The sequence below is a fragment of the Plectropomus leopardus genome, chromosome 22 (assembly GCF_008729295.1).
Source record: "Plectropomus leopardus isolate mb chromosome 22, YSFRI_Pleo_2.0, whole genome shotgun sequence".
In the NCBI taxonomy this organism is placed as follows: domain Eukaryota; kingdom Metazoa; phylum Chordata; class Actinopteri; order Perciformes; family Serranidae; genus Plectropomus; species Plectropomus leopardus.
The window spans coordinates 2181336-2196038 of record NC_056484.1 but is presented as its reverse complement, the minus strand read 5'-3'; the positions used below and the strand labels follow the sequence as shown (position 1 = coordinate 2196038).

At 35.5% G+C, this 14703-nt stretch overlaps 1 protein-coding gene across 1 annotated transcript; it reads left to right on the top strand.

Annotated features, from left to right (window-relative positions):
• The first annotated feature begins 10948 nt into the window (after nucleotides 1–10948).
• LOC121961675 (nuclear pore complex protein Nup50-like) lies at nucleotides 10949–14551 on the top strand. Its single transcript, XM_042511744.1, has 4 exons — nucleotides 10949–11107; nucleotides 12996–13074; nucleotides 13807–13890; nucleotides 14285–14551. Exons 2-4 carry the CDS (start codon nucleotides 13006–13008, stop codon nucleotides 14549–14551), a joined length of 420 nt encoding a protein of 139 aa, XP_042367678.1. The 5' UTR covers nucleotides 10949–11107; nucleotides 12996–13005.
• Nucleotides 14552–14703: the final 152 nt, after the last annotated feature.

Here is a 14703-nt window from a genome sequence, read left to right as displayed (position 1 = left end):
TTCTTAAATATTTTAAACTTACTTTAATCCAAGTCTTGTTTAGCTATAGCTTTTTTTTATGTCAGCTAACAGGGCTAACAGCCTAACATAGTTAGTTAGCATAGCATCAGCAAGACTAAACAACTTGGTATCCAAAATCAGATAATGCTAAGCTACTAGTAACACACAGTGCAACTAGCTAACATTAATTAACATTAGCTATCAGCAGAGTTAAGCTAACAGAAGACAAAGCTAAAATTAAGCCAGGCTGATAAATTAGCATAACATTAGCAGATTCAAGCTATCCAAGCTTCAGCCATACAACCTACAATAACAGGTTGTAGTTTAGTTAATATAGCATTAGCATAGCAAAGCTACTGAACATAAGCTTTTTAAAGTGGAGATAACATAGTAACAACTAGCATGGCTGAGTTAGTTGCTAACATGAAGCTAACATAAAGTTAGCAAGACAAAGCTACAAGCAAAGTTCACACTAAAGAACCAGCAAAAACCAAGCTACTTGATATTTAATCAGCTGAACATGAAGCTAACAAAACATTAGCCAGACAAAGTTTTCATCCAGAGTAAAGTGAATATCAGTCAACATGGCTAAGCTACTTGCTATTAAACATGGATAACTGGGCAAGAAGCTAACATCACTTTAGCAAGCATTAAGCCATCCAAAGTAAGCAGTTAGCATACCGAAGCTACTTGCTATTCAATCTGCTAAATATGAAGCTAACATAAAATCATTCAGGACTTAGCAATGAGCAACATCACACTTACTCTAATCCATTTCCAGTGTTTGTTTAACTTTTTGTGAATTTGGGGACAAATATTTCACTTATAGTTTCATGAGCAGGAGATTTATGACCAGTTTTGGTCTGTTAAACAAGACAAAACACAAAATAATGGCGTTTTCTCAACAGTACATGTGCTTTTATGATGTTGCACCTACTTACCTGTTATTTGTTCACTGAGCCTCCAACTTCAGAGTCAGCCATGTTTGTGAGGACCGTCTTGAAGCCCCGCCCCCTTCTTCCTCAAATTTAAAGACACGCCCCCCTGAATATACTTAAAGCAACACTTCAAATTATTATTTGCAATCTTATTATTATCAATTACTCATCCTTTTATTATGATAATCCAGACAAAAGCACTCTAACATTTAATAAATTTTGTTATTTTAGATGCTAAATTTTTCACTTTTAATAACAATAAAAGTGTCAAGTTTTTGGAAAATTATGCCACTTTTTTCCCCGAATCCTCTGACTGAATGCACTGTGTATTTGCATGTATGTACATCTGTGTATTTCCTCATTATGTACTTGGTTTTGTTTGGTTCTTGTTAGATATTTTTTTTTATTTGCCTACTCATTCCTTGTCTGTTTATTTGTATGCTTCATTTTTATTATTTGTGCACTGTTTTATTTACTTGAATCTTTCATATATATTGTTTTTTTACTTATCTTTTTAACTGTGCTGTACTATTTACCTGAAATTCAACTACTCACCCCATGTTACACTGATTTTGTGAAGAAAACTTTGTTACATGTCTCCATTTTTGAACAAAGAATCCAAAAATTCTTGATGAATTTAAGTAAAAAGGGTTTGCATTTAATGGCATCCAGTTAAAAATCAATTGTATTTGTCACAGACTGAGAGACAGTGCAACTATACAACAAGGAGTCATTGACCAAAAGTACTTACCTTTTCCGATTTACATCGCACCAAATGTTTTGTTTTGTGAAATGTTGTAGTGTTTTAAGAATTAATTGTTTTTTGAAATGTTCTGTTTTGGGAAATGTTATTTGTTTCTGAAACATTGTATTATTTTTTTTTCTTCTCTATTATTTTATTTGGGGGAATATTGTAGTGTTTTGGGAAATGTTGACGTGTGCTCTAAAATGTTTAATTTTTTTAATTCTGAAGTGTTTTCTAAAATGTAGTAGCGTTTTGAACCTCAGGGCCACTGTATTTTTCTTTAAGTGGACCTAAAGTGCCGCTAATAGCATAACAGAGCCACCAGATTCACTCACTGTAGGGTCAAGCATATGTGTGCAATCATACATGCACTCGCCCACTTATCAACAACAGGATGAAGGATGAATCATCTAAGTGTAATACTTTTTTCAAACTGGGGCCGATGATTTCTTTCAAATGTGCCTCATCTTTGTAATGATGGAGTTTATGCACTCCAGCCCTACTATAAGATCCCTCTCTTTGTAATTGTCGATGGTCTTTTCTTGCTGGCAATCTAATTACGTCTAAATCACCTTCTTTTTTTCTTATATGTCACATTACTGCACAAACATCTAATGTGCACTTTAAAAAAAGGCAGCGACTTAAAGCCAAAAAACTGTCATAAAAGACCCTGGTCCAGGCACGCAGGATGGGCTACAGAAATTAAAAATAAACCAACATGCATCGGCTTGTGCCTGCTTCAGGGTGTAGTGACACACTGAGACAAAGAGAGTGATTATAGCTGCAGTCACCACAGGTGTGCACTGGTGAAAGCATACACCAGCTTTTTCTGGCCTCTGATGTGCACAGTCAGACCACAGTTTCCAACCCTATTTAATGGTAAGTGGACCTGCACTTGTATAGCGCTTTTCAAGTCATTTCTGACCACCAAGTGCTTTCACACTTTGAGTCATGTTCACCCATTAGTACATACATTCATACACACATACAAGGTGCCACTTGCTATTCTGTTTTTATACATCCACACATCATACTTATAGTGCCGCCATCAGGAGAAATTTGAAGTTCAGTATCTTGCTTCAGGATACTTTAACATGTTGTGGGAGGAACTGGGGATTGAATTACCAACCTTACAATTATAAGAAGACCCGCTCTACCTCCTGAGCCACAGCCACCTCCTTACTGATGTCTTTCCCATTAATATAAAAGCAGATTTTACTTGAATTACTTTTTCGGTGAAAACACTGGTTGAGCAGTCTTTGTTACTGGAGCTCCTGCTGTCCCTGCCCCAACTACGAACCCTTTTTCGAAGTCACTCCAGATGTAAAATAAGAATCAACTCAGCCTGTTCTGCATTTTTATACATGTCAAAGGTGGGACAAAGTCTTTGTTTTGCAGCTCACAGGTATTTTTGCACTCAATATCCAAGTCCTTAACTTTGAGTTTTTATTTCCTTAACAAGTCAAAATGTGCTTTTCACCAAATATGTCATTTTAAAAGCAAAATATTCAAGCGGCAACCTTTGAGGCTGAAAAATTAAACTGGCACCAAAAAGTTTCCAAAAAACACTGATTTGTAACATGAAACTGCTTTATTCAGTGTTGTCGCACCTCTCTGACATGCCAAACAGCACAGGAGAAACACTCATTTTTGACAGGAAACTGCTTTATTTACTGTATTATATGGTTTTAATCACCTGGTCCTTTTGTTTTGAAGAGGAAGAGACCTCTATGGATAATTCGGCTCTCGGTAAAAACCTCTTGAGCAAAGAAAGAATTAGAAGTTTCTGGTTGCTATCTGCAATCCTCACCATTAGATGGCACCAATACCCCCTAAATTTTACATGCCGGGCCTTTAAATAGAATTTGGAAAACAAGCATTTCAAAACTGGTTTTGATACTTTTTCTTGATTAAAGGATCTGTCTTTCACCACTGTTTATTGTTGGGCAGATTTTTTGGTTGTGTTACATGCTGTTATTATAATGAAACACTGACAGCTTTAAATTCCCCGAAAATGTCACAAGAAAATCTTTTTTCTAATCCACACTGTGGTGACGCAGCTCTTGCTCTAAGTTTGAGGATTTAACAGGAATGAATTATTAATCATTGTAATTCAATCATCTCAGTCTGATTGTTCTAAACTCCCTTTAGTGTTTGCCAAGCCACTTCATATTAAACCAAACAGACAGTTTGTAATCAGGCGGCTTTAAAGAGTCTGACGGGCGAATTCATTTATCAGATGGATATTTCCCCAGGTGGAGGATCAGCTTCACAGGCTGTTATGAGCTCTGATCCAGAGCAGCGGGGAGGAAGAACTCCCAAAAAACATCAGACAGCGTGCTGTTAATGCCACACGCAGCAGCGAAAAACATCAAACACACGGTTCATATAGCTGCTGCATCCGAGGCGCACATGACTGATGAAGAACTACAGGCGGAGAGATTCGTTCATTTAGTTTTTCTCTGCAGGGTCAGGAGGTTGGAGGGCATCCCAGCATGCATCGACACACCTCCAACATTATTCACAACAACACCCGCTGAGATTTACAGCCCGCTTTCACATATTTATGGATTCATTTTCACTCATAATATACAGAAAGAAAACAAATTCAAAGCTGCAGAGGTGCTCTGTGTTCTGCCTCAGAGAGAAAATCAAACTTTTATATTTATATTTATATTTCAAAAAAGAGCTGCAGGGCAAGCACTGTTGAATTTAAATGCTGAAGCGTATATCTTGAAATTGAACCTTGAAATGAGCATTAAAAGTTGATACAATGTACAGATTTGACTTGTAAAAATATGTTCAGATTTATTTAAGCCACGTAATGAATATTGCATCTCTTATGGTGTAGTTTTAGAACAACGGTTCCTCTGCTGTTTAACTTGCTGATCACGAATAATTACTTAATTTCCATACAACATGAGTGTTGTAGTTTAATCTGTAGTTTTATTCACTGGATATTTAGCAGAAGGTGTTGGTTTATTTGCAAGAGAGTGCTGTAGTTTCTGTGTTTTTATAAATTAATAAATTGGACCTCGAAACTTGAGATTTATAAGACCATAAAAAGTCAAAAACAGTCAAAATTCACACTTTAAGCATGGGCGGATTATGAGACAACGGGCTGCAGGGCACAGATACGCAAAAGCCCCCAACACCTTTGATGTCATTATTCTTTTTGGGGCAATTTAGTGTTTTTTTAAGATGTCACTTTCAGATAATTTTTTGTCCTTCTTGTGTTGCTCTTTAGTCATTTTTGTATCTCCTTGTAGTTGTTGTATGTCGCTTTGTAGATATTTGCATGTCTTTTCCGTCATTTTGTGCCTTTTCAAGGTAATTTTGTCTGTCTTTAAAGCTATTTTGTGTCTCATTTTAGTCATTTTGTGTCTCTTTTCAGTAATTTTGTGTCCCTTTGAGGTAAGTTTGTGGGTTTTTTTTGGTTGTTATGTGTCTCTATTAGGCAATTTTGTTTCTCTTCAATGCCATTTTGTGTCTCTGAGGTAATTTTCTGTCCTACTTGGGCATTTTGTTTCTCTGTGAGATCATTTTGTGTCTTTTTTTGGACATTTTGGGTTGCTATGTAGTCATTTTTTGTCTCATCGAAATAATTTAGTGCCTCTGAGGTAATGTTGTGTCTTTTTAGTCAGTTTGTGTGGCTTTTAGTTATTTTGTGTCGCCTGGTGGTTGTTTTGTGTCTTTTAGTTGAGTTGTTTTGTGTGTCTTTGGAGTCACTGTAAGTAATTATGTCTTCGTTTGGTCATTTGTGTGTCTTTGAGATTCATGTGGGTCTTTTCTTGTCGTTTTCTGTTGTTCTGTAGCCATTTTTGTGTCTCCATGTGGTTGTTTTGTCCCTTTTGCATCTCTCTGAAGTAATTTTGTGCCTCTTTCAGGTAATTTTGTGTCTTACTGAGGAAATTAGGTTTCACCTTGAGGTAATTTTATGTCCTGTTTTTTGTCTCTCTTTGTCTCTTTGTGGTTGTTTGTGTCTTCTAGTAGTTGTTGTGTCTCTCTTTGAGATAAGTTTATGGGTTTCAGGGGTATTTCTGTCTTGTTTGGTCATTTGTGTTTCTTTGCAGTTGGCCCATATAGTAATTCATCTATGGATCTAATATGAAATTGAACAGAAAGATAAATTAAATTGTTAAATATGTTGCTTTATAATTTCTCAACTTTCTGATTAAATGTATGTTTGTCAGTTATATTGTGGCTGAAATATTGTTGGTTTGTGACCATTAAAGTTTGAATCGGTTGTCTGAGGAACTGACAGAAGAATAAATGTGAACATAAACAAGTTTTAATGATATCTGGGTGATCTGTCCTTTGTTATTCCCTTTAATACCGTTCTCAGCCACTAGAAGGCATTAGGTTTTTCTCCTCCAAGTGCATGAAACCTGCACACAGAAGTCCTGGTTAAATTTCAGCTGTTTTTAAATCAGAAACTGGAAAGATTTTAGAAAAATGTCCTCTCACCTTTCTTTAAATGGATACAACATTTTGGATCATTAAGATCATCAGTTCTGCTTCCTTTTAATTTGTCACCACACTAATTGCTGTCCACATAGCCAGTCAATTAATTCAACCTAATTATAGCTCCATTTGCAAAAGCCTAATTGACACGTAGATCTGTCTGCCGAACGGGCAATTAGAGACGAGACGCATGAAATAAAATGACGGCGTGATCTTAATGATTTAATCAAATATAATAATTAATTAGGAGCAGCAATCTGAGGGAAGGTCTGCAGCTTTGAGACTAGATTATAACCAGAGGTGCTCTGATTTTTTATTCATAAAATTCATGAAATGAAGATGAATGAATGAATGAATGAATGAATGAATATACAGTAGAGAAATTAATGGGGAAAAATACAAAAGTGAATGAATGATTAATGGAAGGATTCATAAATAAACTATTAGATTACCTGGTGGATGGATGGATGGGCAGTCAATAAATGAATAAGTTAAAAAAAATAATAATTTATGTAAGGATTTTTGAAAAGACTAGTACTAAACTACAAATTAATAAGTCAATAGATAGATTACTGACTGAATAAACGAATGAATGGGTGAATTACTGGATTTACTGATGAATGAAATATGAAAATATAAGTGAATAAGTAAGTGAATTAATTTGTAGGTGAATGAATGAATATGAAGGGTTAACAGTTTCAAATCAACAGCTTAAATTAATAAATGCATGAATTCATGCATTCATATATGGGTGCGCTGGAGTGGGCTGTCGGACATGTCCGCATGCTGGAGCGGGCTGTTGGACTCGCTCGAGCAGGTGAATGAGTGACTATGAAATCCAGTAAAGAGCTACTGAAAAGTACATGAATGAATTAATGGATGAACATGTGAATAAATGTGGAATAAATAAACAAATGTGTAAATGAATGAATGAGTAAATATGAAAATCCAGTAAAGAGTTATTGAATTGTGGTTGTCACTGGGCACTGTGCAGAAACCAGTGTGTTTTTGTATTCATTTAAGTGGATCCCAGTTGCACTGACTTTCTGGTTCTCAGTCAGCGTTCGGTCGTCTCACCTCATTTGTAATAATCGCTGATGTTCGACATTGCTGATCAATACCTTATCAGCTCTCTCAGAGGACACGCCGCCTTTGATTCTGCTCGCAGCTCTGAAGTTTGGTCCCATACACAGGGGCCCCGCTGAGCTCCGAAGGGCCCGGGCTGACTCGCTCTGATCCCCGCCGGCGGCTCCAGACTTCAGGGGCCCCCTGCCAAGAGGGGGGCCTCCACACTGAGCTGAGAGGTCCTCCATCTTATCTACACACTGTAATTCAGTCTGCGCAGCAGGAAGGAGCTGCCTCTGAAGACAAGGGGAAGAGAAAACCTGCTCAGGAATCATACACACTATTTATTTACCTTGTATTTTAGTAAAGTAGATGCATTTGGAATTTCATTGGTAGCCCAATTAAGCTAACCTAATTCTATTTTCACTCCTGTGCCATTTTCAGTTGAATATTAACTTTGAAAACCCCCAATAAAAGAGTTGGAAAAAAAAGATTTAGACAATTATTTTAAAAGGCTAAAGAAAAGGGACTGGAGAAAAGAGAAAATTATTATGCTATAATTATATGTAAAAGTATGTGTCAAAATTATTGCAATTTTTAAGATTTTTTTTGTAATTTGGTTGTATTTTTACAGATTTATTTTATTTTCACTATTATTATTGTTTTTCGTATTTTTTTGTTTTGCTTCTTTTTTTTTTAACTAATTTTCGGGTAATTTTCTTGTACTTTTCACCTATTTCTTGCAAATTTGGGGGTAATTTCCTCTTTCAATACACATTGCCTTGTTACCATGTTTCTGAAAGAAATAGAGCCAATATGCAAAGGTCTCAAAGTAAGTTAACTTTTTAAAATTTATTATACAATTTTAAGTAATAAAACATGAGTCTTGCTGTATTTTATACCACCATAGTGTTGTGTTTGTTTCTCTCAAAAGAGCTCCCATCAGTCTGAACTTTCTTTCTAGTCATATGTTCGATAACAACATCCTTGCTTTCTATTTTTTGGCAACTTAAACATAAAAATGTTCAAAATAAAGAGTGGACTTGATGTCGGCCTTTTCTAAAATGCTCCCATCAGTCAGTGCGATGTGTCTAAAGAACCCCTGCCTCTCTCCAAGCCTCACATGTTGGCCGGCCTGTTCCTTCTACATTATACAGGTTTTTTCTCTTTTTTTCCACTGCCAACTCTTTCCATTTTCTCTCTCGCCAGCTGGTCAAGGGTCTCCTGCTGCCGCCAGGGCCCACAGCTCACTTCCTACTTTCTCCAGCACCTGTCCCTATTTGGCAAAGCCGACCGGGATCCTGAAAGCTTGGAGACGAGCCATCTGCTGCCCAGCTCTGCACCATTTAACCCCCGATCCCCTGAGTCTCTGCATGCATCCTGATTTTTTCTTTTTTTCTGAAACACGCTGCTGAAGAGCTGAAATGGATTGTCTGGCAAGTCACAAAAAACACAATTTAGCTGAGGGGACAGGCAGTGAATAAACAAAAAATCAAAGAAGAAGTCATTTACCTCATACAGGTGGAGCGACTGATTTTAAATCCTCAAAGTCAGTGGCATCAATGAGGCCTAGCATCGAAGACTTCAGCCTGAATGCTTTATAATTGGCCCTGAAAATCGATCTGTCTGTCTGTCACCTTTTTCTTCTTTTTCCAAAAAGAAGATTGGGTCTAAGGGACTGTTTTTTATTTATTATTATTTTTATTTGTATATTATTATTATTACTTATTATTATTATTATTATTATTTTACAATTATTTTGTTTTATTGAGTGAGCACAGTTTAGAAATACAGTACATTTCATATATATTATATATATATATATATATATATATATATATAATATAGATAATTTTTTTTTCCAGGTAGTCAGATTTTCTTGTGCTTTTTAATAATTTCTTGCCAATTTTTCGGTCACTGTGTTTTTTTGTTTTTTTTTTAAAATAAAAATAAGAATGAGCCCAATGGACTGTTCTTTATTTGTCATAAGTTTGTCTTTTTTGTTTTTAATTTTATTTTGACCCACTCCAAAACTACACATATTTTACTTTTAGCCACCCTGAGTGGCTCGGGGAAAATGCATTAAACGTTCATCCCAAGTGATGTCTTCAAAGACTCAGAAATTTAAAAATCCAATGAAAATGTCTGTTTTACAGTTTTTGGCTGTTATAAAAAGTGGGATTTTCTTCAAAAAAACTCTTCCAGATGTTGGGAAAAAATTTCAGGGTCGTAGCAAATAAATAAATGTGGTCACGCAAACAATATTTCCCTCTGAAATAAAATGCAATAACTCAAGTGAAGAGCAAGAACAAAGTAGGTCAAATCACACACTGACTTCTCATTAAATCCAAAACGTGTAAACAAAGTGGTGCATATATCCATAAATACCTGACATGTTTGTTTAAGTGTTTGAAATCATTAACCCAAAAAAAATCCCTTCTTTTTGCCGCCTTTGCATTTTTACAAAGAACCAAATGATGGTGACATTATGCCGCTCCAGTGTGTGATTTTAGACAGCATGCCGGCATTGCAGAATCAAAAGAGGCTTAATGGGCGCAACACATTAGCATTAGCCTCTGGTGTGACTTATAACATATGCATTGGCAGCGCTTTCTAAAAATTGTCACAGGCATAATGTCAATTACAATAATTTACCGTCTCTGTTATATGGCGGCTGATCTTGTCCTCTGCTCGGAGTGAAAGGAGCTCCTGAATCTCACTGTTTAGTTTGCAGACATCTACAGCCGCTGTTCTTTGTCTTTGAATTTGCCGCAATGCTAACAGCTGCTTTTTAAAATCTTTCACGGTGGGTCACATGCTTAAAATGTCGTCAAAACATCACACCCGTGCTGCCCAGGGTCACGTCTATCTGGGTTTACGTCCGAGTTCGCTTTTCTTGTGCTGCTTTCAGATGCTTTTCACATGTAGGCCTATTTAAACCTTTGATTCTTGAGAAAATATTTATTATTTCTTGGAAAAAACAACAAGCAACTGGGTAAGAAATGTTCTGCAAATTGCAATTGCATTTATCAAGGGAAAATGTTGTGGGGAAAAATGTCTAAAAAAGACATGAAAAAGCTAGGGAAGATTTTTTTTAAATAATTGTCATAATTAAATATTTGAAAATATATTTTACAAAAAATATAATTTTTAACACTTTTGACAAGTCTTCTTTGCCTTGTTCTTTCTTTTTCCCTTTCTTTTTATTTCAATGTTTTCAAGTAGCCAGATTTTCTTCTACTTCTTACAAATTTCGTGCTGATTTTTGGGTCACTTCTTTTTTTGCTGCTCATTGCCCTCTTCCCGTGTTTTTAAAAGAAATCAAGCCAGTTTGCATTGGCGCTAATGTCAATCAAACTGACACAAAATCACTACAAAGGGGCAAAACTACTACAAAGAAACACAAAATGACAAAAAAAAAATACTGAAAAGAGACACTAAATATCTACAAAGAAAAACACATACAAAACGATACATTTTGACTACAAAACGACACAAAAATGAGGCTAAAGAACATAAAAAAACTTCGGTTTTAGAGGAGGAGGTTGAGGGGCCTCTTGCATACATGTGCCCAGGGGCCCATTATGTGATAACACGCCCCTGTTTGATCCTCACACCGTTGTGTTTGAAAAAAGAAAAAAAAAAAGTAGTTTTGGACTACAACTCCCATGGTTCAAGAAAAGCTTCGTCTGCTGCGCATGCTCTGGAAGGTGGGGCGCGCGAACCCATGCGGATATACCGCTATGTAAAATGGCGGCGTAAGCCTCGTTCAAAACACAGTTTTTTTTACCTGAGAGAGCGAGGTGAGCTAACGTCTGAGAAACCCGTCTGCGATACGACGAGCCGCCCGCGGATCACTCAGAGGTAGAGGTTGGAATTTACATTCCTGAAAAAGGTAACTTTAAATCTCAGTAATGAATAATAATTAAAAATCTGCGAGGAGCTAACGTTAGCTTTTATTTAGCATGACGTTAGCCGCTAACGTGTGGGCCCGGTTAGCTCACCGGCTAGCAGCCTGAGGATGGATGATAGACACCAGAATCGACATATTAGAGACGTTTTTACCGCCTCTGCTGTTATAAGTTAATTATTTTATCCGATTAACAGTTAAAATGACTGAAACATTCATCATTAAATCACCAGAAGGTGATATTTTAGAAAGAAAAGCTAACAAAGTGAAGCTAACGTTTGGAGATTGTTACCCAACTTAGATTCTCGCTGGTTTTATTTTTGTTTATTTGTGACGTTTACTGTTAAATAATAAATCTGTAGCCGAGCCATCAGCTCATAAACTATACTTAATATAACTATAAGTTAAATCAGAATACACAAGTGTCAAATTCTTTGGTTATAAAGTGTATGTAAGTGTGAATATAAACTGATTTAATTGACTTTTTTGGCTGTAAAGTTAGTATATTGGAGTTTTTAACTGTTTGTACATAAAGATAACTAAGTTGAATTTGTAAAGGGCTTTTTTGCACTTTTCTTTGATAATGACTGATGAATAAAGCTGTTAATTGAGTCTATATTTAGACAAGCAGGTACATAACATCCAGCCATATTACATAAATCTCGACCTTCATACATCTTAATACACGTTTACATGCAGTTTTATTACCTCTTTATGTACATTTTACCTGTTCTAATCATGCATATACATTTACACCATTATTATAGACATAAATGAATCCACTTTACAATTGAAATACACCTGCCCACTACAAATATTACTTTAAAATTTAAGTACATTGTAATTATCCCTATGGCTGGACAATATAGTGAAAATCAGTATCACAGTAATTGTTGCCCAATATCTTGGTATTAGTATTGCAACAATATTTCAGTTTTCTATGCTTTTAAAAAATATTTAAACAATGAGATTTTTTGATAAATAATCACCAGTAATGTGGATATAATTACTAACTTATTGCTGCAATTAATGTGTCATTTTCCATTAATTTGTCCATTATTTGTTTTGATTATTTGGTTGTTTGGTTTAAAAAAAAAAAAAAAAAGAAGTAAAAGATGACGCAGTGTTTCCCAAAGCCCAATATAATGTCCCCCAATATCATATTTAGTCCACAACTCAAAAATATTCAGTCTACTGTCACAGACAATTAAAAAAAAACCCAAATATTCACATCTAAGAAGTTTAAATCTATGAATTTTGACTTTTTTTTCCTTAAAAAATTACTTAGTCTGATCGATTAGTCATTGCAGTCATAGTAAATGCAGATATCAGAGCAATCTCAGTTTAGGCCTAAACTTCTATTTGACTAATTGTATAATAATAAAATATTATTTAAGATAAGATAATAAGATAATCTTTAGTAGTCCCACAGTGGGGAAATAAAGAAGAACAATACTATCGTAAAAAATAATTACAAATATAAAAAATATTGAATAGTATAAAACAAGATGCAAAGTATAATAAGAAAACAAAGTGCAAAAACAGTAACATGAAGTTAAAGGTGCCAACAACTCAGATATATAAATACAAATATGTACAAACAAATATATACACTAATTGCACATTAATTGTACATTATTAGAGTGTTAAGTAAATACTATAATACTATGTCCCCCTCTGTTTAGTAGAAGTTTTAAGTGGCATTAACTAGAAATATTTAGTACGGCTGCGTCTTTTAATGCTGTTTTAATCGTTTTAAAGCGCTTTGTTGTGTTTATTTTGGGAACATCTGGTTTATTCAGTCCAGCGTGAGCCAGCCGATGGACGACTTAGATAAGAAGCTCACTGTGTTACTTCACTCGGTGTGTTTCAGAGCAGGTGGGATGGCGAAGAGGATCGCTGATAAAGAGCTAACGGACAGGAACTGGGATCAGGAGGAGGAGGGAGAGGAGGTGAGCGGCAGATAAACACGGAAACATTCAACTAATTCAGATTAACGCAGCGCTGCATTGAAATGTTAATATAATGAGAGAAAATGAGTATTATAAACAGAGAAAAAGAGCCATAACCAGGAGAAAAGTAGGTCTTGTGTTATTTATTTTGGCATTATATTTAACCCTTTGAAATCTTGGGGAAAGGGGCAAGATTCCTCACAAGAAAGTAAGGTTTGTTTCCTAATTTTACATGAATTTGGTAAAGAAAATGACCTGAAAATTACTTTAGGAGAGAGATAAAATTATTCGAAATGTATTTATTTGTTTTTAAAAATGGGAAAATGTCAAGAAATGTTACAGACATATAAGCACCTGTTTTTGGTATATTTTTATTAATTTCTTTTTTTGATAGTTTTCAGGTCTAAACAGATTTATTGCTATTTAAGTATAATAAATGGCTCTTTCTATGTTTTTGAAAGAAATCAAGCCAGTATGCTCAGATTTCAAAGGGTTAAAGATGACATTGAGGATGGATCAGTAATGTTAAGTTTTAAATTTATGTTGTATTTTTGCCTAAATCTGTATTTACTTGATTCTCAAAGATGTATTAAAGGTGTTATAGCATCTATAAATCCCAAAATCTCCTGCCAGCTTACAGCTTTTTTTAAATTTTAAAATTCAATCTCAGGTTCAGTACATTTGTGATGTGTTTATCCGTATATCTAACCGGAATAATATTTTCTTCATCAGGCTGGAACGTTTTCAGTTGCAAGTGATGATGTGTTGAAAAATCGGGCGATTAAGAAAGCCAAACGCAGAAATATTGGAACAGAGGTAAAAACATTAATGAGCAGATATTTAACTCTTTGATGCTGTAAATAAAATCAGATAAAAAAATGTGATACAGAATTATTATTTTTAGGCATTTTTTTAACACCATTTCCTTTTTTTTAATTAGTTAATAAATTAAAAAAAAAAAAAATTTTTTATTCATTTTTCCTTTTTTTATGTTAAATTCTAGGAATTTTTTGTCTTTTTCATTTAAAAAAAATCTTAAGTTATTATTTTCATGTTTTTGAAAAGAAAAAATCAGTTGCTCAGGGTTCAAAAGGTTAAACACTCGACGACATCGATTCCTCTTTTTTCTTCTGCTTTTATGTTCATAAACCGATTATTAACCCCTCCACGGTGTTTTGTTAATTCGTTAATTTTCTCTATATTGTTTCAGGGCGAAGGCAGTGGAACCTTCAAAGGTTTTAAAGGGTTTTCTTTGACCACGGCGCCGGCGAGCGGAGGCTCTGCTCCGACGGCGTTTTCAGGTTTCGGGAACGGCGGCGGCTTTAAGGGCCTCAGCGGTCTGACCAACGGAAACAGCAGCACTCCGTCATTCGGAGGCTTCTCATCTCCTGCTGCAACAACTGCTGCTGCTACACCTGGTGAGGAGACAAACTTTGGCTTCAAATATGAATTTGTTGATATTTCTCGGCTGATGTGAAGCGGACGGCACGCTGAGGTGTGTTCCCGCCTGCGTTTGCAGATTATTAGTCACGAGGGAAACTTTCCTCCGGTCAAACAGGCAGAACAGCCACAGCGAGTCTGTGCAGCTGCAGAGGACATGTCTGTCTGTCTGTGGAGGACATGTCTGTC

Coding starts and splice junctions, on each gene's coding strand:
- LOC121961675 (XM_042511744.1), top strand. CDS start 13,006: ATGGCGAAGAGGATCGCTGATAAAGAGCTAACGGACAGGAACTGGGAT. Junction 13,075..13,806: donor AGGAGGAGGAGGGAGAGGAG/GTGAGCGGCAGA, acceptor TTTCTTCATCAG/GCTGGAACGTTTTCAGTTGC. Junction 13,891..14,284: donor GCAGAAATATTGGAACAGAG/GTAAAAACATTA, acceptor ATATTGTTTCAG/GGCGAAGGCAGTGGAACCTT.